General features: G+C 45.2%; 1 protein-coding gene across 9 annotated transcripts in view; it reads left to right on the top strand.

Moving 5' to 3' along the window:
* SPATS2L (spermatogenesis associated serine rich 2 like) overlaps positions 1-23160 on the top strand; it is a 165567-nt gene that overhangs the window by 122502 nt on the left and 19905 nt on the right. For 8 of the 9 annotated variants that reach the window (XM_046658652.1, XM_046658646.1, XM_046658644.1 and 5 more), the window contains 2 exons: positions 2251-2457; positions 3818-3953. In XM_046658652.1, the coding sequence (XP_046514608.1) occupies positions 2251-2457; positions 3818-3953 (343 nt within the window). The remainder of the gene's footprint in view (positions 1-2250; positions 2458-3817; positions 3954-23160) is intronic. The other variant, XM_046658651.1, reaches the window with a different exon arrangement.

The following is a 23160-nucleotide window of genomic DNA, read 5'->3' on the forward strand; positions in this document are numbered from 1 at the left end:
ACCGCTACTCAGATTTCTCAATAAATAATTGTTGGATGAATAATGAAATGAACCAAGACCCACATATCAGTTCTCTGATACACAAACAAAATATTTTCAGCTCTAGATTAATGAGCCCATGCTCATTTGCATGCTTGTCTTCCGTTTAAAATCCTTTTTCATTCAACACATTAATTTTTTCCCCTCTATTCCAAGGTCATTATTTCCATTAGGTTATAATATAAATCTCCTTATTTTCAAAAGTAAGACTAATTCACGACACTATGCCCAGTGAGCTGTATTTTAGACTCTCAATTTATAATATTAAATCAAAGCTGAATCTTAACTATGATTTAGAGAGGGAGTCAGTTGGAACTAGCCTGTACTTACTGTTTTAACGAAACATTTACAGACTCATCAAAAAATTAGTTTTTTATCTTTCACAGTAGAATTTCTCCATGTGGGTGGTGCCAGCCATCTCCACCCCAAAAGAATCACCTGGCGAGTAGAATCGTGGGCCCACTGCTGAATTGGAATCTCTGGAGGTGGTGTCTGGGAATTTGCATGTGTAATAAGTACTAAGGGAGAACCCATGCACACTAAGGTTTGACAGCCGCTGCTCTGCAGTGAAGCCCTACTGCAGTACATGCGCTGGAGTACAACTAAAGATAAAATTGCACGCTACCGTTTAAATCTGTGTCATTACTGGAAAAATGCTGTTTTCAGTGCGTAATTATTTTGTTGCCTACCTTTCCTGAACATTTCATTGTGTACTGTGATTTCCCTTAAAGTAAATTTTAAAAAGTACTCATCATTCAGCCCATAAAATATATGTGTGTTTTCTTGATGTATAGGTTATGAATGATGGAGTCAACTAAAGTCTCATTTACACTTGTCACGAATGGGCTAATGTCTAATCAAATTGACTAGGACCCAGATCATATTCTTTGCACTTTCCAGAGTGTAGTCTCTGTACTGTTGTGACAGTGCCAGGAAAGCTGTTCTTTGTTTCGTTTATTTTTTTCTGTGAAATCATTTTAAGTGTACTTTAATTCAGTCACAGTTCTACAGATAGCTATGGAGCCATATACAAGTACTGGGCCTTCAAAAATGAATCAGATTTTAGTATTTGCCTTCGAGGGAGTGATAGCCTCTTCAAGACGGGTCAAGGGGCAGACATGTAAGCACTGTGTTAAAATATAATGCACTACGTTTTTACAAGGCACCATGGGGGCAGAGGGAAGTGAGGCTCATGACTCTCTGAGAAGGGGCTGGATTTCATAGAGATGACATGCTCTGACTGAGTGTGAGCCATAGTCAGCCAGAAAAGTGAAGTCATTCCTACAGGGTCGTCCAGGACATAGGGAAGAGCAGAACACCAGTCTCCTGGGCCCAAACCTGCGCTCTTTCCACTACACCCACCTTTCTCCAAGAACCTGGCCGTCAAAAGCACACCGGCTTCCCTTTTTTCACACTCAAAGCTCTCTCTGGTTTTAAGTAAGGTGTTAAGGGTGATACATTGCATTTTCAGGCCACTAAGGTACCATTTAGTTCACTCCGGCAATTACTAAATAGGAACCTACCTTTAAAAGATGCCGAAAGCAACGTGCTGCTACTTTATTGCCACATCTATTAAAGCTCCAGAGAGAATCTGACTCCCCAGATTTTAAATAGAGTTGAGATGTTATGATGATGTTTCCTGATTTAACCTCTCCATAAATTAGATGATATGATTATAGTACCTGTTGTCACTTCATTCTTGCCCCATCTCCAATCACTCTTCTCCCTTCATTAATTTGGAATAAAATACCACAAGACATTAATGTCTCACTTGGAGATAGGGGGGCTACATTTTTATAGCCTCAATACAAAGTCCTACTTAAAGATGCCTAAGCATTTGTTGAATGGATAAAAAACAAAAAATAACCCTGCTCATCTCATGTAAACCTCCTAATAACCTTCCTGGATAGTTATGGGTGAAGAAACTAAGGCTCAGAGATGTTAGGTGGCTTGCCCAGGGTCACCCCGCAAGTAATTACCAGAGCCAAAACCCCCACCAGGTCTTCTGACTCCAAGTACAAGGCTATTTCTACTTCTAGCATATCCGCTAATCTTCTAGGGATTCCATTAAAACAGTTTCCTGACTGTTTGCAATGAAAGGCATTATGGCCAACATGTAAACAAAACCAAAAATCTTGGCATCCCCCATCACTTTATCATCAGTGTTTCTAGTTTATCACTTCACAGTCATTATTTGGTGTTTTCTTACAGAAGGCAACAGACCACTGCAACAGAAACTGTCCTTAGATGGGAACCCCAAACCTATACATGGAACACCAGAGAGGTCAGATGGCCTACAGGGGTCAGCTGAGCAGCCTTGTAACCCAAGCAAGCCTAAGGCAAAAACATCTCCTGTTAAGTCCAATGCCCCTGCAGCTCATCTTGAAATAAAGCCAGATGAGCTGGCAAAGAAAAGAGGTAAAGTGATTTCTTTTGCACAAATGATTCAACATATTTTGTACACACAGAGAAGTGCCAGAATGACAGAACTTTCTGGAAGATGCTGCTTAGTGAGGAGAGAGACACGTGAGATTGCATTCCTTCTGTGACCCACAGAGACTGAAAGGTGGATGTGGTTCCTCCCATGTGAATCAAAGGCCTTGAATGCCTACGTGGAATTACCTCCCCTCTCTCTGCCCCTCTGTGGCCGTTCTCTCTGCAGGCATGGATGAATTTGCACCACAAATACTTTCTACCCTGTTATCTTATAAAGCAAATGCTAATGCACGCACTGCTGTGGAAATGTGAATGCTGAATGTACAGTTCCCTGATACACAAGTTCTGAACTTGAGTTGAATGAAAATGAGTCTGGGGGCTGGTGTGTCTTCTTCACATCTGACATTCCTCACCTAAATTCAGTTCCGTGTTAGAACTGTCAGACCATATGATGTGGGAAGAAGGCTTTATATTTGACACACTATATTTCTATTATTTTTCAAGTTTTGATATACGTTCTACATGACTGGTATTAAAAGGGAAAGGTGCTAAACCACTTCCTTTCTGATTCCCAGAAGATTGAATAATCTTGTTCTTATTCAATCTCAGTGGTATCTGATTTCCTTGGCTTGTTTGATGTACTTTCTCACTTTTCTTGAGGGAGATTTCTTTCTTCTAAGCAACAGGCCCTTGTTGGGATAAATACCATTTGCCTATTTGCTCTGCACTGTCTGTAAACCCTGGTGGTGACAGTTTCAGGAAATCAGGCAAGACTGGCTCCCATGGAGCTGCTCTCAGTGCTCCTGCTGTGGTTACAGGCCTGGCTCAGGACTGGCGGGCCGGAGCCAGCGTCCCTGGCACCAGTGCTCCATCCTCTCTCTAGCTCATTTGTACCTCTCCCAATCTCTATGTCATTTTCCTCTTCCAAAAGCCATGCTGGCTTTTAACCACACAGACTGGTGTTTACAGAGAGAGCCAGCAGCACAAATGGTCTTTAGACGTATCAGATTCTAAGAAACTACAGGTTGTGATAGAACATAATGATCAGAGCCTCTTTCCAAAGAGCAAAGGAGACACATGTGCCCAGAACAGCCCAGCCAGAGAAAGCCCCTGGTGAGCTCACAGCAGTCAGGGGCCACACAGACCACCCACTCTGCATTTTAAAAACTCTGGGTTATGAACATTCCTATTGACAGAACTTTTTTTTTCCCATTGAAAAACAAAAGACAAATCTCTCTCTTTTCATTGGGGGCGGGGGAGTGAGTTAGTTGCTTTGTTGTTTAGCTGACAATAAAAAGATAAAGTACTCAATTTAACCATTTTTACTTGACGTTAATTTTAGGCCCAAATATTGAGAAATCGGTGAAGGATTTGCAACGCTGCACTGTCTCTCTAACTAGATATCGTGTCATGATCAAGGAGGAAGTGGATAGTTCGGTGAAGAAGATTAAAGCTGCCTTTGCTGAATTACACAACTGGTGAGTAATTCAACTGAGAAACTAAATTTATGGCACTTGAGCTGTTCCTATAAGTAAAAGCATCAGATGGAAAACGTTGTTTATTTAATCCATAAACATCACAGAACAAGTCTTTAGCAGATTTTTGTAAGCCCTGCAGGCAGAGGCGTATACCCTGGGAATAAAGAAGAGAAAGTGTTTGAATAAAAAGAAACCTGACGCGCATGATTCACTGGAATTTGAGTTGGCCCAAAAGTGTGTGAATGATGGAGAAGCCAACCTCAACAAAGAACAAAACCTCAACAAGTGAGATTTTTGACACCTCCCTGGAAGGCTAATATCATGAGTGCTACTAAGAAAAAATATTTTCCAGCCTTATCTTAATAAAATAAGAAAAACTCAGAAACATCCCTCATAAGCTTAGTACTAGAATCCCATTCTTAGGTATCTTTCAGACTAGAATTCAGGAATGGTACACTGTGTGGTTTTGGTCCTGCTCTGCAACTGATTGTGGTGGAAGACACTTCTTTGAGCCCTGCACATTTGCTCACGTCCACAATTGGAATGAAAAATCTGTTAGTAAAGGTTAAGTTATTATCAGTAGAAAAATGTTCTCAGTGTATCAGTCAGAACTCTTTTGGTTTCAAGTGACAGAAACTCAAGTCACGCTAGTTAAAGACAAAAGAGACTTTATTGTCTGATGTACATGAAAATTTCAGGAGATTCCTTTAGGCAAATTTGGTTCAAAGCCCAAATTATATTATCAGGATTCAGTTTCTGTCTTCCTCTTCCTCCCTCACTCCCTCTCTCCCTCCTTTCCTCTCTCACTGGCTCCCACAGTCTCCTGGTTCTGCTTATTCTTGTTCATACTCTCTCCACGTAGCAGCAAAGATGATCCTCTGGCAGCTCCAGGCTCACATAATCTTAGCACCTGTGGTCTGAGAGAGGGCTTTGTCTCCAACAGTTCTAACAAAGACAAAGGGCTAATTCCCATTGGCTGGGTTGGGTCATATATCTGTTCCTAAACCAGTACTGTGGCTAGAGGGACAGTCTCCCCGCTAGCCAGACTGGAGTCACATGCCTACCACAGAGTTAGCAGTGAGGTGAGCCCCCCCTGAACTCCATGAATGAGAATTAAAGAGCTATGGTTCCCCAGAGGAAAGTCAAGGTGCTAAAGTGGAAAACTACAGGATAAAGAAAATGCATATCCACAATGCCAGGTTCACATAACATCTTCCCTGTATTTCATTGGCCTCCTACAATTTTAGTATTTGATCACATCTTGTGCATATTTTTCCTATTCCAAGCCTTTCCCTGACACTGATGTGCTTCTTAGCTGGATGTAGAGTTATGTAAAACTAGGGGTTACACTGAACACTAACCTAATCTAAAATTCTTGAATGTTAAACCATCTGGCACATAAAAGATCCCAAGGGTGCCAAAGACACCGGGGACTTGAAAGAAAACCATCCCTTCAGTTATCATTCAGTGAGGGAATCATTTACCCTCCACCCAGTCACGGCATCTCAACCTTAGTGGATCTCTTCTCTGATCAGATTATAACCCAACTAATTGTTCAAAGCAAACTCCAAGAATATGTTTGAAAGTACTCAAAGTAAAGATGCTATCCAAATGAAAGCTGTGACTATCATTATTATTATTGACTTTTAAATTTTATGGTTATATGATTTTCACTCTACCCCTAAGTTACCCTAATATGTATAACCACACTCAACTTCCAGGCCTGTTCTCTAGAGCCAGAGTCAGCAAACTTTATCTGCAAAGAGCCAGCTAGTAAACGTTGTAAACTTTACGGGCTGTATGGTCTCTATGCAACTACTCAGCTCTGCTGTTGTGGTGCCAAAGCAGGCGGAGAGGATGCAGAAAGGCAGGGGGCCAGATTTAGCCCGTGGGGGTCATGGTCTAATGCCTCTGTCTGGAGGCATTAGTTAGCTGCTCAGAGAAGACCACTCTGTCTTACCCTTTTATGCAGCATTTTAGAATAAACTCTTCCTCTGAGGCCTCTGTATGGTCCCTTCCATCGAGTGTCTCACACACTAACTGACAAAGTGTAGCGATGACCTCAAATTACCTCTCTCTTCCAGCTGCTCTGAGTACTTTTATTTTTTATTTTATTTCCTTAGTAAAATGAGCATCACATGGGTCATAAGACTTCTTGAGATTTATAACAGATTCTTTGAGTGTTTTATTCCTCAAGAGCTGAAAGCATGGGGCCAGGAAAGTCAGCACCCAGGGAAGCTGTGTGTCTTTTTTCTGCTTGTCATTCGCATTGTTTTAAACTGATGGTAAGGATCACTTCTGAATGAGCTCTGCTCAGCCATACTTCTGTGTGAAAGTCAAAGTGGCCCTTTTCCTCTATACCGATGAAGAAGAAATTTAGGTCAACCATTTCTGTAAGCTATTGCTACAAAATGAGTAACCACCACCATTTGTTTTCTGATCTAATCCTTAATAAAAATGATCCCAAAATAATTACGTAAATGTTAACTTAAAAATAAAACCAAAGTATTTTTTAATCAACTATTTACATGCATTTCGGCCAAACGAAAAAACTTTGCCTCCGTTGTAAATAAGCCTGCAGCCCAGCCAACATGGTGATATACTTGAATTAAGCCTCCTTCTCGTTTTCTGACGGGGGAGAAAAGGATGAATTTTAGGGAATGTGTTGCTCTTGAAAAATAGCAGATCACAGAATTGAAGAAGGCAGCTTAAATGTTTTAAAAAAATGAAGTTTTCCTATTGATGGCAAAATCATGAATTCTAGACATTAGAGGGAATTTTGAATGCAACACCATTCATTTAATGCATTTGCAACCCCAGTATTACATTCTAAGGCATATCTTGATTTGGAGGATGGAGGATGTGAGACAAGGCCTATGTAGGATTCCAGAAAGAGTGCTGGTGCTGAGACAGGTGTTAACTCATCTGGTGCGTGAGCAACATTGCACTTCCAGTTCTTCTCCTCTCCTCACTTCTGGCCGCCCAGTGCTCGCACCAAAGCATTCGAGAGACATTGTATATAGTTTAGAAATGTGAAATAACAAGGTCTTTAGTTAGCCAAAGTGAGTTCATTCAGGAACAGCAGAGGAATTGCAATTTGGGGCAAGCAAACTATAGTGAGCCATAGGCAAGTCTGAGGACAAAGGCAAGGTCTTAGGAGAAAGTGGAGGCACCCTCCCTTCATGGCTTCCCTACTGCATTTTGATTTAGGTTTTCTTCATTTTCACATTTTCCCATTTTGATCAAGACCTTTCCTTGAAAGTGGTGCTGATCAAGAGTCGGGTCATCCAGTTTTAATGGAATTATGTTTCTCCTCTGGGCACCTCGGAGGGACCTTTCCTAGATGGCATGTCCCATGTTGGAAGGAAAGCACATAGTGGTCAGGAACCATTTGAGGTCTCATTTGAGTAACAAGGGAGGTAGAAGCGGGGAACTGTCAGGCATTTTCACTCTTGAGATCATATCTTGTCATCTCAAAGTGTTGAGCCAACATCGTTCTATTTGGTGCATCATTTCTGCAGAGGTTTGACAGGCAACAGGGACAAAGTTTAAAAATAATTATGCAAAGCAAGAATTAAAAGTAATATGACAAATCCAGTTTGTATGCTGGTTCTAAGCCATGACTTTAGGCCTGAAGGTAACCAACTGAATAAATCAAAGGACCATGGAGAGTCAGGGGAAATTTGCTGTAACCGGTGAGCTTGTTCCCTGATCTTAGGTAATTGGGTTTCTACTTCTCCACAGGCATTTATCCATGTGCAGCAGGTGGTATTTGCTATCTCACAAATGCCTCCTTGTTCAGCAAGTAGGTCATGAAGGACTATGTGATTGTCTAAAACTACTTTAGCCAATGAGTCAAGTGGTCATTGTTGGGCTGCTGTTGCTTTCGCTGTGGGATTGGCTAGCTCTCCTAATGTTAGGGAGAGATTTCTGATCATATGCTCATTGGCACTTACTCTGAACCAAGGGAGAAAGGCTCTCCTTATGGAGGCAAACCCAGAGTCTCGTATGCCCCTGGGTAGTTCCCGTTTAAGACACTTGTGAAGTTTTACTGGGAAGACCAATAGGAAGCTTCAGATTTATTATGGATATTAATGTTACCCATTCCATAAACATTGGCCTCCCATTCACCAGCTGTCCAAACATTCATAAGCCCATTGAGAGTTCCATTTGCCACAGACAAAGATAAAGCCAGGTGGTACACATAAGACTCCTGCTAGGGTTTGATTAATAATAGTGTTTTGTCAATTGCCCCTTTCGAGCCAAGAGTCAGTGGTGTTTAGGGAATATTGGGGAAGAAGCCATCCTGTGGACTTTGTCCCCAAAGGCTGCACAGAGAAGGGTTATTTTGTTACAGCAAGTGGACTTAAGACCATAGTAGAGGGTCACCGCTGTCATGGACAGATCGGGGTTTCTGGTGGCAAATCCAGCAATGAGAAAGGTTTCTCCCTTTGGCAATGGATTGGGAAATATGGGTAAAAGCATTATCTTCCCCAAAAAAGAGGGGGAGAAAATAAGGCGAGGAGTAACAGTGGGGGAAAGATATACAGGCCCGGTCCAGCCATCGTGGGAAGGCTGTCTCCATCAGCTGTCGTCTGCTTCAACTCCTGGAAATCTGTCCTTTTAGATCACTAGTCAGCGAGCAGGTCCAGTCAGGGTTTGCTGCTTTCCTTAGACAGCACACATGGATCCAAGAGTCTATTTCTTGGAGTTTAGTGGCACAAGGGTTAGTTAACAATAACAAATAGGGGCCTTTCCAATGGGGTTGAAGAGAGTCTTTCTGGAGATGTCTTTTCCGACAGACAAAATCTCCAGGTAGTAAGGTGTGACGTTCAAGGTCTTCATCTCCTGGGAATGTGCTGTGGAAAGACTGTTCCACTAATGTATGGTTGCTCTCAATGGATGCAATTAGACCTTTACAATATTGAGGTATAGCTCCTTTTATCAGTTGTGAATCAAAAGAGGCAGGGGCCAAATGCATCGGGCGCCCAGTAATTACTTCAAAGGCTGAGAGTTGGTGGGTTCCAAAGGTTCAGAAGGACCAATGGCAATGCTTTGGGCTAGGGTATTTGAAAGGTCTCTACAAACTTTGCTGACTGGGTTTTGATGATGCCATTGGTAATTCAACTAGTCCTGAAAACTGGGAATGATAAATGCAATGGAAATTGCTGTAGAACTGGCCAGACGGCATGGGCATCACCACTTTGGACATAAGGATATGCCCTCTTCACTCCTGTTGAAAGGGCACTAAACAGTTTTGACTCAATATCTTTTTTCTTGACTTGTTGAGGTTTACTAGAGACCCCCACTATTTGAATTGTTTTAGTACTCTGAGGCTGGGGCTGTTTAATGGTAGTGGGGTTGAGCAATGAGAGTGTAGCTCCAGTATCAATTAGGACAGATAAAACTTCATTCCTAATTTGGAGAATTGCTTCTCCAGCCAGTTTAGAGGAAGGGTTGGGAAGAGCCCCTGTGATTCCCCAGAATCCCATCATTAAGAAGTGGGAGGACATTAGAAAGATTGGGTGGGGGAATTTTAGTTTATAGCAGTCTTTTTCCCAATGTCCTGGCTTCTTACAATAATGAAGGGGCTTTGCTTAGGGGCTGCCATCTGTTGAGGTTGGAGATTAAGAATTTTAACGGTCTTTTCTTGGTAGAATCATCTAGGGTGTGGGCTAATTGGTTTGCCAAATAAACTAAGTCTGGAGTGGACATAGTTTCCATTCTATTCTGGTTCTCTTACCCAAGAGAGAAAAGTCCTAGTTTAGCGCATTAACGAACGTAGAGTTGAAGGCTACCTAAGTAGACGCGACATCCATAGGGAGACCAGAATTTTCCTTAAAAACAATTTGGAGTCATACACAGGTTCACTGGGTTTCTGGGTGGAAGCTTGAGTCTTATTCTAATCAGCAGCCCTAGGGATTGCACACTGGGTCATATAACACGACGGGGTTGGTTATGTGCAGGGGGTGGTCTCTCATGTGCAGTTCTCGAGATTTGTTAGGATGATCCCAATTAGCTGTTTTCACCCAATACTGGGTTTGGCCTCTGCCAACGAGCATGTGAAGTAGTTGGTATAAATCTGAGACTCTGTTTAAGTCTGGATGACTATTAAATTCCTTGGTAAATCTGTGAGGATCTTCAGTAACTCTAGGAAAATCTTCAGGCAATGGCTCCCAGTTTGCCTTGGTCCAGGGGACGTAGGAAATTAGGGGCGTAGCATTAGGATCCTCAGAGGCTCTGATTTTAAAGGGGCAGGTTCTACCGGCTTCAGATGAGGAGGAAGGAGAGAGGTTCAGGGAGAGGGCTGGAATGAGGGGGTGGAGGTACCAAGGAGGTGAGGTAGGCGCAGTGGGGGAGAGGAAGTTGGTGCGGGGTGAAGCAGGTCAGGAGGCCTCCGATGTTATCTTCTTCCAGTTGTTTATTCGCCTCGGACCATTCAGAAATGGTATTTTGTAAAGAGGCAGTTGCAGAGTCCTGAATACGCTTGGAAGCCTCAACATACCAATTGAAGTAGGCGTCCATTCAGTTTGTTTTATTTTAGAGCCGAGGTCTTCCGGTTTAGTTCTGAGAAAAACAAATTTGGGGAGATCGAAGGTACCCCATAATGGCCATTGAAGTTCTAAATGATCTTTGGTTGGATCGGTCCATTTAATTAAAAATACTCATGAGGAGGGACTTTGTTCTGAAACATAAAACTGGCTGGGGTCCCGGGAGGAGCCCCATCCGGAGAGTGTTTAGAGGATTGGGATTCCATAATCTCAATTTAGAAGTTCAGAAAAACAAAGGAGTGCTCACTGAAAGGATGATGCCTTCAAGAATAGGGATCCCGCTACAGTCGGAGAGCTGGACCAGAAGGAAGAATTTGGAATCTGAGAGGAGACTCACCCAAGGAAACGGAGGAGGACCGGGGGCCGGAGGGCACAGAGGGGCCAGGGGACTGCCCAGTCCTGGGGCCTTAGTTCCTCAAGAGTTCCTCTCCTTCAGGTCCCTTCATTGTCACCAGGAAATGTCGACCTTAAAAATGATGTAACAAGGTCTTTAGCTAGCCAAAATGATTTTTTGGGGGGAAATAGCAGAGGAATTACAATCAAGAAAAGCAAATAATGTTTATCGCTGGCAAGTCCGACCAGACCAAGGGAAGGCGAGCTCTCCTTAGGTCTGGGAGGAACCTGGGGGTTTGTGGCGGCTTGTCGTTGGCTGTGAGCACCGGCAGCTCTCGTCGCTGGTCAGAGGGAAGTCCTCTCCCTCCGGCTGGGTGTGTAATCTTGTGAGCGGTGTGGAGAGAGCCCCTCCCTTCATGCCTCCTGACTCCATTTTCACTTAGGTTTCCTGTGTTCAGTTCCACAGAACTACACAGAGACTCTCATTTGAGAAGTTCTCGGCATTCACTTTGCTAAATTCCCCCAAATTGCTGCTGGAATTCCTGAGGATGATGATTTTTCGAGGCTGGGAGGAGGCTCTCGTGCGCACTGCTCAGCCCCAAGGGAGCACTTCCTGGGTGGGATGCTGAGCACTGCCTGGGTGGGATGCTGAGCACTTCCTGGGTGCGATGCTGAGCACTGCCTGGGTGGGATGCTGAGCACTGCCTGGGTGGGATGACCCGCGCTTATCCTTCCTGTCCAGCTGTGAGGAGTACTGGGTTCAACACAGTCACCAAAGAAAACCAGTCAGGAGCTCAATTAGGATATCAGAGTTCGCATCTAACCAAGACCCTGTGTCACACGGGGCTAAATGACCATGACACGGATCAGTCTCCTTTTCTTAGAAAGAATTGGGGATTTGAGAGGGGAACCCTGATGACACAGTGCTCTCACAATATGTCCTAACAGAAAATATATTGTGCAGCATGAGCATTGGTGTGAAGAGTCACATGAGGACCTCTGGTGAAACCGCGGGATTCTCTTCCCTGTGCCTGGCCCCCACCGTGACTGGACAGTAGTTGTCCTTCGGAATCATAGCTGCCAGATTCCCTCACTTTGTGTGCAGACTAGTCTAGCTTCTCATCACAAGTCTGTGTGTGTGCCTGTACCAGTTGATGGTAAAGGCTTAAAATGAGCAATAAAACATTAAACTCAAACAGCACTGAGGAAGGAGAGCAATACTTGATAGTTCTGCCATATGCTGGGGGAGACGGTATTTCAAAATAGAACTGTAAAGATTGTTTGGTACTGTTGTCGATTTCACATCTAATTAAAAGCATTCCTAAAGAGAGTGGAGGATGGTCGTGCGCCACGGGGGTAGGGTGTGTGCTGGGGGCTGGGGTGGGGTAACGGGGTTGCAGAGAATGGGGGCTGGAGGGGACAATATTTTTAGGCTGCTTGGGGTTCAGATAGGAAAGAGAAATCAGTCAGAGCAAGTGTTCTGTATAAAGGGCCAGAAACGTTCCTGTACCTCCTGTTTACTTTTCCCTGAGGCGGTGCCAGGTCCCACTCAAGCAGACTTTGGAAGCAGGTCGGGAGTTTCCGCTCCTCTGACCCTAAGGACTCGCCCACTCCGCCCTTCTCTGCCCGCTTCCTCTCCATCTTGGGGTTTCCACCCTCACAGAGAAGACGGGACACCTCCCGCTACCCCTGCAGACCGGGGGCTGCCCACCGTGATGCCACTCAGGACAGGCAGGAACTCGTAGTGGGGTCCCGATCCCCGTTTCCTTCTTCTTTTTAACCACTGGAGCCCATTTTCGTGTCTCTGATAACCTCATCCTGTTTTCGTCCTCCCTCCCAAAGTGATATATTTGCATGTTAACAGATATAAACTGAGTCTGTTTGAGACTCTCTGCCAGCCAAAAGAATAACTCTAAAAGTGAGAAATTCAGGCTGTAGGAAAAGCTATTTTGAGATAAGTGTACCTTCTTCCGGCATCCCCCAGTCCCACTCAGGGGGGCCTCTCATCTGCCACTGGAGCCCTCTTGGTAGCCAAGCAAAACCAAACACAGACCAGCGGGGCAGTCAGCAGGGTGACCCGCACAGACCAGACATGGCCACTGTGACATCTAAACACTGTGCCCTTCTTCTGGGACATGCGTGAGCTTGAGGAGCCTCCCAAGTGGGAAACTGCATCTCACAACAGCCTGGGCAAGTCTGTCCCCTAGCCCAGTTTGCTGCTCCTTGGTGCCCAAATCCAGTCCTGGAACTACTTCAGTGTGAGTCCAGAGAAGACCCTCTTTCTTCAGCGGGGTTATCCCCTACCAGGATTCTTTCCTCATTATTTAGTTTTTCCCCTCACATTCCTCAGACTTTTAGCTGCTTTTTGTGTAATCCCTGGCTTTCCATCCAATGCCAAAAGCCTGCTTTCTCTGTGCTCTTTGGGTTTTTTATTTTTTCTCTTTGTGAATAACATTGCCTGAAAGATGATGCCTGGAAATTAACGTCTACTTCTCTCCATACCGAAGCGTGTGTGTGTACACTGTAGTTAAAAACCCATAGAGCCTTGTGTCATCTTTTGCCTAGGTGTCACCCCCCAGGAAGGCTGGAGTCACTGGTCTGAAGTGGACCCAGGAGTAGGTTTTCTTTACAGAACTCCAGTGATTCTTTTGTGACCCGTGGTTGAGAATCCCTGGCGGGGAGTCCTGCATAGGCAGCGCTGTGTCTGGGGCTGGAGCCCTGTCCTCAGTAGCATGAATTTGCCCCCAGGAGACATTGGCATGTCTGGGAGTATTTTTGTTTGTCACACTGCGGGGAGGGAGTGCTATTGGCATCTAGTGGGTAGAGACCAGACATGCGGTTAAATATCCTAGAACGCACAGGACCACCCCCCACCACACCCGTAACAAAGAAAGATGCGTCCCAAGATCTCAGGAGTGCTGAGGTGGCGAGAGGAAGAGTGCCCAGCCTTCTGCATGTCCTGCTGTCCCTCCGCGCCCTGAGGGAGGACTGAGACTCCTCCCTCTGCAGCTCCCCTGAGCATCTCCCTGCCCTTCCCCCACTGTCACCCTCCTGATCCACCACTGGAGACATGGCAGAGGAAATTTCCTTTCCAATCATTCACAGACGCAAAAACAACTATGTTGTCTTCTCTTTTCATGTAGTTGAAGTAGGAAAATTTTTTTCCATACTGCCTGAAACATAAACCTTCTAGCTACACATTTTAAAGGTCAAATTACATTTTTGTCTTAATATCAGAAAAACAGTTATATTGAAGTGTAGAAAACTGAGGGCTTTGCCTTTTTGTCTTTTTTTTTTTTTCTGGTGAGGAAGATTGGCCCTGAGCTTACACTTGCTGCCAATCTTCCTCTCTTTTGTATGTGGGACTCCACCACATCATGGCTTAATGAGCAGTGTGTAGGTCCACACCTGGGATCCAAACCTGTGAACCCTGGGCCACAAAAGCAGAGCAAGTGAACTTAACCACTACACCACTGGGCCAGCCCCCTGTCTATTTTTCATTATAGAATTCAAGCCAGTCCTTAAGAGAAAATGGAAATATTAAGAACTGACATTTGTGGCTAATGACAAGCGGTCACTTCCATTAGCCATTCTGTCTCTACCTGAGCCTTTTTCTCATTCTGTAATGAACCCAGCTATCGCGATGGGACTGGGATCAGGATGAAGATGTGAGGCGTGTAAAGGTAAATACAGCAGGGAAATGGCCCACTAGGCATCTCTTTAGGGGATTCTCCTTTTTCTTTGGCCTCAGCCAGGCAGCAGGATTGCTTGGTGCTCCTGGACACACGTGGCATATGTCTGGCTGCTCTAACGCCGGCCACATCCTCAGGTGTCCCAGCACTGGTGCTATTTACACTGCATGACAGCAGAAGGCCTTTTTGCATTATCTTATGATGCAGTCGTGGTCAAGCAGATACTAGTGTGATCATTTAAATACCCTCTTAATGAGGAGAATCATCGGAATTGTGGCGCTATATAGACTTTTGGTGGTTAAATATAGGAAAAATATGTGTTAGGTAAACAGGTCCTGGAATCAGATCGGTGTCACAGAATAGATTCTGTGACAACAAGCAAACTTGGTTTTCAAGTTAAGTCACGTGGGAGATGTTGATATAAGCATGGGTAATGAGTAGCAACTCCACTTTAAAACCGTGTCGCGGAAACAGTCAGCATTCCTAGTGCACCCACGAGCGTCGAGGGCATGTGGAGTAGTGTGTTGTCCAGCAATAGAACAGTGCTTTTCTCTGCACCATTCAACAAGGGGTGTTTGTAATGGGATTACCAGTAGGAGAGCTGACGTAGGAACCTTTTCAGCCACTTGGCGTTGTTACGTAATAATTTTACAAAGCCTTAATAATTTTATTATTAATTAAAATTTGTATTTTACATAGCCTCCCTATGTAAAATATCAGCAATGAGGTAAATGATTACTAGATTTTGTCACTCCTTAGACTAAACATGCAATGAAGATAAGAGTTTGGGCTGTATTTTTTATGGTTTTTGAAAGAAATTTAATAAAAGGTCTCTATGTCTTTCTGCTCTGAAATGAATACAAGCTCCCATCGATGAAAACCTGTCCCAACAAGGCTTTGTGACACACTCCCTTTCTGACAACTCCCCTTCCTGCTCCTGGTTTTCCTAAGTGCCCACCTGATGCTCTGGTTTCTCTTCGGATCGTGTAAGATCTCTTGCCTTTTACCAGGTGCCCGCCTGCCTGTGACTTGTATAAAGCACTACACAACAGAAATTAAACAAACCTGCTCCTTCTCCCACACCCAGAATTCGAGGTTGTGCCAGCATATGGAAAGAACACACAGTATGGAGATGAACATACGCCTGCAAAGGATGTTAAGAGGCACTGACAGAAGAGGCTAATAAATATATTTATGCCTCAAGAGAGTCATGTGTATGGTTTCTGTTGCTGTCCTAGCTGACAGATTGCCCAAAAGGACCCTTTTCCTTATTCTGCCCAGTCCAGTAACAGAAAGCAGCTCCAGGCTCCCTTCTGAAATGGTGAGAGGGCAGCTGCCACATACCGTGGAGGGACTCAAGGTTCCCGTGACTTTGTCACTGAGCCGAGTCCCTGTGGTGCCGTGAATTTCTGGTCTTGCCTCGCTTGTGCGTATGTGTCCTTCTGAATGGGGGTAGCTCGCTCTGTGGAGGTGAGAGCTTCTCTTTTCGTATTTTCTTTCCTCCCCGAGGTTTCCCTCTGCATTAGGTGTTTCCCCAGGGCCACTGCGAGGACTGAGTGAATCAGTCAGCAGGAAGGAAGAGCAGCTTGATAAACGCAGAAGTGCAGACTGGCCTTTCCAGTTTGGGTGCAGTCCCTGCAAAACAGCATCAACACGCCTTGCGTTAAGGGCCTTTCCGAGCCCCGTGTGTGACTGCCTCCTCGCGTAATGTCATGCATGGTGGTGGGTGCACACTCAGCATTGGAAGCCAGCTCTCCTTTCACTGCAGCCTTCTCTGCGGAATGACAGACCCACAAGAGGAGCTGGAGGACAAGAAGGTGATTCTGATTCCAGCTTAAAATCCGAAAAGATTTCTGAATCTTTTCAGCAAGTGAAGGCTACCAATCAAAACAGCTTGGTAACACGCTCCTGAAGAGGAAGTGTCAGTTTTCATCAGAGAATAGAAATATGAAAGGGAATTAAGCAAATTATTCTGTCTATACAATCCCAGAGGGAGAGTATGTATTATTTTTGTTTTTTTTTTTAATTTACAGTATAATATACATTCACTGGGAAAATAAGACAAATTTGTTATTATGTATTAGTATAAATGTAAAATACATTATAATTTTTAAAGCGAGGCATCTCAGATCACAATTTCAGAATGGATCTGGGGGGTTATTTCTGTTTATTGGACTGGGGCAGAGTGTGACCGTGTGGTCTCCTAGAGCGAGACCGAGGAGTCACTCTGGGCAATTTGTCAGCCAGGACAGCAAGAAACCGTAGAAAAGCCTGACCCTGAAGTTAACGTAACAGAATTCTGCGTGTGTATGTTACATTATTCTTCCAGTGACTGTACACCTTCGGATCTTAGTAGGCCATATTCTAACAAAAGTCACATTTTCCAGGCTTTGTTAACCACTTCATTGGGAGGCATGTGGAGTAGAGTTAGACAGAACAGGATTTCAGTCTCATCTCCACATATTCCAGCCCTGCAGGTGGTTGAGGTTCTTAACTTCTACTCAGCTACAAAATGGGGCGCTGCTGTCACTTTCTACGGGTTTTGTGAAGATTCATGTACCAGACCTGCATTTCTCAGATCATTCTAGAAAATCTCTAGCCGGACGCGCGATAGAAGTTCAAGCTAGGCTGGCTCTCCTCCCCTCCAGAGAAGCATTTAGTTAATTTCTTTTCCTCTGTACCAAGACACGGTGAAGAGGTGCCCTCCTCCCTCTTCCTGCTTCCACAGCATGCAGCAGCTTCCAGCTGTGTGCTGTGGATGTTGCATGCCAGCTTTTTACTGTTTGCTGGTTGGTGAAGAGAAAAGTGAGGCAAAGGGACCTCGATTCTCAATGGCCACAGCTGCCACCAAATCAGCCCTCCTTCTCCTTTCGTGTCTTGTCACGCCTTCTCCCTGCCTTCTCTTCTCCTTTCTTCATCCGTCTGTCCAAGAGACAGGTGAATGTGTGACAGGCCAGTGCTCCTCAAACTTTGGAATGCACCGGGAGCATCTGGGCCCCAGTCCCAGAGGTGCTGATTCGCTGGGTGTGGGGTGGGGCCCAGGAATCTGCATTTAATGAGTACAGTGGGTACCAACGTAAGTGGGCTGAGGTCCACACTTGAAGAAGCACTGCTGAAAATACTGAGGGATAACAGATGATCTCTTTCCTAAAAACGCCCAAGGTGTGGTGGGAGCAGACAGAAGTAATGCACTATGGCAAACAGTGTAATGGAGCTGTGTGTGGCGAGGGGACGGGAAATCCACACTGGCTGGCTAGTGGGGAAAGGGTCCATCACAGAGGTGACATGTAAGCTGGCTCTTGAAGGAAGATTAGGAATTTGCGAGACTGAGAAGGAAGAAAGAGGATTCCATGCAGAAGGAACGACACGAGGAACCAGAAGCGAGAGAGACCACAGTGCACTCAGGGAGGAGTATGTTCCCGGGGTCTCACTCCGTCAATAAAGGAATTTTGAGCACAGGCCTCTCACGCCGGAAACTGTATTTATAAATCATATGTGTGTACTACTGTTCATCTGTGTACTAAGATTAGGAAAGTCTACTTTTGAGAATATAAAGTAAGTACGTAGAGTTTACTGTTTCCTTTGTGCCCCACTTGGGAGGCCAGTGGGCTAGGGCAGGTCCCGAAGACAAGGGGCAGCAGGTGAGACAGACGCCAGGTGGTGAGAGCCTACGGCCTGACCCGAGAAGTGCACATTCCCCCGTCCCCTTTCACGTGTGAGCCAAGGAAATCAGGAGGCCAGAGCAGTGAGGGCTCGGCTGGGCTGCCTCGCTACCATGGGTTGCATGTGGGCCAGCATTTCTTTGACTGCTGGTGCCACATCAGTCTCTTCTAGTTTCTGTTCCTAAGTTACTCATGTTCAAGAAGCATGAGTTCTGCTTAGATGCCCCCCCAAACTGGAAAGAAATGCAACAGTGTTCAGAGTGGTTGGCTCTGTTTGAGGTATGAGATAAAGAGAGATTTCGCCTTATTTTGAAATTTGTTTTATTTTATCCTGCTTTCTATATTTTCCAGCTTTTTTTAAATGAGCATGTAAAATGCAGTAAAAATGTGAAGAAGAATGTTAACAGTTCCTTAAATGGTCCTCTTGTGCTGTAAGATAATTAACATTCACAGATAGAAGTTTACTTTCTTTTCCACAGATGTAGTTTTTTGTTTGTTCATTTTTTTAAAAGGGAGTGGTGGTAATTCATATCATTTTTATAGCTATAGAAACTGAAATACAGGTACTTTCCCTGAAAAGTCATCTCTGTGGAAAGAAACAAAACTAAGAAGTAATTAGCAACGATAAGAAATTATATTATTAAGCTAAATCATATGTAAAATTCTAAATGGACGTATATGAGGAATACAAATTTTTTTGTTGAACATGGGATGTTGTGGGATTTGTAGAATTTACAGGATTTTGTGAGTCCGATGTCATTTTAAAAATTCCAAGAAGAAAAAGGAATCCCTGTGTTTATTTTTCAGTTACCTGTGTCCTTTGTGAGGAACTGCAGGATTGCATGAGAGTTGGGCGCTAGTCCTTATGCTAAATCTGCGCGTCTCATGCCAGAAACGCACCTCAGACAGTGATGAGATATTCATGAACTGTGCTTTAAATCACTGTAAGGTTCCAATATAAGATAGGCAGACGAAAAGATATTAACGTTAACAGATTATATGACCTCTGATGAAAGAAGTAGAAACCAGGCACCTCAGCGTGCTGGGTGGACGGAAGGCAGCCTCGCGTTCACCCACAGCAGAGGGGCTGTAACGCTCCCGTCTCTGTGGAGTGTGCTCCCTCTTAGAGGCACCGCGACTTCATTTCCCTGATAGTCAGGATCTCCAGGCAGCCTTTTTTTTTTTTAAAGATTGGCACCTGAGGTAACAACTGTTGCCAATCTTCTTTTTTTCTCTTTTTTCTCTTTTTTTCCCAATCTTCTTCTTTTTCTTTTTTTCTGCTTTTTTATCCCCAAATCCCCCCAGTACATAGTTGTATATTTTAGTTGTGGGTCTTTCTAGTTGTGGCATGTGGGACGCTGCCTCAGCATGGCCTAATGAGTGGTGCCATGTCCGCGCCCAGGATCTGAACCCTGGGCCGCTGAGTCGGAGCGCGCGAACTTAACCACTTGGCCACCACTGGGCCGGCCACACCAGGCAGCTTTTCAAAGGGTCGTGTCCCCACCCCAGTCTGCATACTGCAGACACATATGCTGGGTTTTGTATGTTTACCAAATAACACTGTGGATATCAAGAAATCTTTAGAAAGATCCATTTGTAACCACTGCTGCATTCAGAAAAAAAAATTCCAATTATGAAAAGAATGCAGATTGTTGTAAAATCTAAATGCAAAAATGTACAGAGTAGAAGGTGACAGACCCAGGAATTGTAGCAAAAAACTAAATAAATAAACATAGCCAACTACTTGACACTGAGCCTGGCATTGACCTGGCAATGGTGGAAGTGGAGCAGGTAGGAGAGACTTTTCTGATGGACTTAGGACTGGATCCCATGGGGAGTGAAGGAAAAGGAGCCCTGGAGCCTGGGCATGGTGGTACCAGTCCCAGCAGACAGGGTGGAGGAGAGGGGCAGGCTGGGGAAGCTGGGAGGAAAAGTAATCTTCCCTCTACCCTTCTGAACTCTTAGGTGAGACCCCTGTAATAAAAGGCAGGTTAAAAGAGAAAACCAAACGGAAGTTTATTAACACGTATACCGCAGGTCCACATGGGAGGGGCCCAGTGAACAGTAGGGACTCCCGAGGCGGCTTAGAATTCAGGACTAAATACCATCTTCATAGGGAAAGGAGAGAGGATGCAGGCCCTTAGAGGAGAGAGAATGACTTTTAGGAGAGATGAACAAGCCCTGAGAAGAAAAGACAGGAATGACAGTTTGTGACAAAGCGTGCCTGGCTGTGTGTCAACAGGGAGTCTCCCATCCTGTGACCATTCAGCAGTCTTCCCTGTTGATGAGACTCCCGGGGAGGGAGCGATGACGAGGGAGCTGCTTTCGGAGGCTCTGCCTTTAGGCAGCGGAGGGGAGTTGAGAGCAAGATCTCCCTGCGTCTGCTGTTCCCAGGCGCCCACACTCACAGTGATCAATGTGCCAGAGTGCCATGTTTGAGATGCATATTCTGCTCCCCTTAGGGCAGCAGAACAGTGAAAGGAGTGGCAGTTAGCAATACACACAAGCATGGGTACCATTTGTTGGCACCTGTCTTACGTGTTAGAGCGTCCAGTCCTCCTGGCCCTAAGAATAGACCCCACACTCAGTCTTGCTGCATTTGTGCCTGTCAGGCCAGGGACAGCAGCTTTGTTGACAGGAGCAGTAGTTGGGAAATGGGTAAGCTGAAACTCCTGACTAGTTTTGCCTTGGGCCCAAGAATTCCTGGTAATACTTGGGGAGCTGGACTGGAAATGGTCCCCATGATCACAGTACAGTACGCCTTAAGTGTTTATTAAAGGGACTTTTACTGCCCTCCACCTGCTGGGCGAAATCCTCTCACCCAGGGGAAGGGACGCGGAGGCCTGAACTCAGGGCAGCACAGGCGGCCTCTGCCATCAGTGCTAGCCGCCCAGCTCAAGGCCCAGGTAGTGGCCACTGGGTGCTGCCAGGCTGCCAGGAGCTCCGCTGGCATTCCTCTGGGCATTCATGGTTCTTACTCCTGCTGAGTAGTAAGGAGCAGAGCCCACGGTGGGGAGAAGGTTTTTACATTACTCTTTCTCTTTAGGGAAGGAGAGAGAAATGCTTCATCCGGGAAGCTTGGCTTTGCAGCTTACCCCTCGTTGGCCTGCTTTATGCTATTTGGTACAGGCCCCAGAGGCTGACACATCCCCTTAGCATTCTTTAGGATCCTTTCTCCCCAGCACTTTCCACAGTCCCTTTCTCTCTGATGGGGCTGGGGGCAGGAGGCTGCCCTTCATCGTGCTCGTCCTGCCCTGCCAGCCCTGGCTCCTCCCGAGGCTCCCTGCCTGCTTTGTCCTGCTCGGCAGCCAAGGAGTTGAGAAAGCTCCGGACTGAAGCACTTCACTCACAAGAAGTCCGGAAAGCACGACTGTGTGGGATCATCCCGGGCACCTTCTCTCGCTGCGGCCTCCCCAAGGCAGACTTCCGGGGATGAAAGTGGCCTGGTTCTAAGGCTTTGACTGACTCTGGCTGCTGTTGCAGATTGATTTCTTTAAATTCCCTTTGAAATTCTGCTTTCCCTCCTCAGTATCCACCAGCAGGCTCTGCTCTCCAGGTTATCAATGGCTGCCAGTCCTGCGGCTGCTCCCTGTCGCGGCATCTTTATTTGTGAAGAACAGTGGCCCTGACGTGGCTCATCGAGCCTCCCGACGAAGCCGAGTTGTCGCCCCGTGTCTTAGTCCCCAAATTTAAAGACGAGTCTTTCACGGGGCAGAAAATGATGACTCTGTCCCTACTAAAGTGCCTTTCTGATTCTTTTTATTGTTGTTGTTATTAGTCCTCCATAGAAAGGAGTCAAGACAGTGGAAACATTTTTATAAAATGACGCTTTATCTCTGTGATTAACTGTATAGTAAACCATAAAGGCCTTGCCGTGGTAATCTCCTTCTCCCTACACCTTATTGCTTTAATAATAAAAGCTTTTTTATGGCAACAGAATAAAATTTTACTATCCAGGCAGTTTCGATAAAATGAGAAGATGTGTTTTTGGAGGGATAAAGGGCGCGTCCGAAACATGGGCGGTCAGCACGGCTTCTGTGTGAGTTCGCTGTGTGTAGACCGTGTTCCACGTGTCTTAAGTCCGGCGCCCTCCGGAGGACTCGAGCCAACCTCCTAGAGAACTTTTTAGGGTCAGGGAGAATCCAATTAAGGAGTTCTCTATTTCTGTCAGGCACTATTGAAAGGCAAAAATGTCTAAAACCTAGATTTGCAGGTGATTCGTGCGAGAAAGCACAAATTTCAGTAACTTATCATCACCCTACTTTGCAAACAGAATCAACTACCTGTTTAGATTCTAAGCCAAACCCTGTGTGGTTTGGTGAATATCTTTACACTTTTATTTATAAGCTCGTGTCTCAAATGATTAGAATCTATCAGTGACAAGAATTATCCAAATTTTTTCATAAGCATGATTTATATGCGAGCAGTACCATATACCAATGAAGAAGCTTCGTTATTGTTATGCCGTAGAAAATGACTCTGTTGCCTTCCCTTACATTCATCACTGTCAAGCCGTTTTTGTTGAGCAACCCCTGATAGTCTAAGATCATAAAGTTGAACAGAAGGTTTTAAAACTCAGTCAGAGCTTCCCTGAAGAGCTGACGGTTAAGCAGAGGCCTGAAGAAGACTCGCAGTTAACGAGATGAAGAAAGACAGGGCTGGGGAGGAGGGGAGGGTATGTGCCAGGGCCCTGTGGTGAGGAGAGAGCACAGCTCATACGTTCTGGGGTGTCGTGAAGCTTAGGCAAGATCATTCCAGTAAGGCACAGGTCTCTACCCAAGGTGCCTAGCACAAAATGAGCACTCAGGATGTGTTAGATGTGATAAGCTCCCGTTTTGAGGGAACTTAGGGCTGATATCTGTCTACATAATTGTACCTTGAAAGCAGGCAGGCGACCTTTCTGCTTTCCCAGTGGGAATGTGGTCTGTGACACTGATTCTTTCTGTGACTTGTCAACTCTCTGAGGTCG

This window comes from Equus quagga, chromosome 4, assembly GCF_021613505.1.
Source record: "Equus quagga isolate Etosha38 chromosome 4, UCLA_HA_Equagga_1.0, whole genome shotgun sequence".
Lineage (NCBI taxonomy): Eukaryota > Metazoa > Chordata > Mammalia > Perissodactyla > Equidae > Equus > Equus quagga.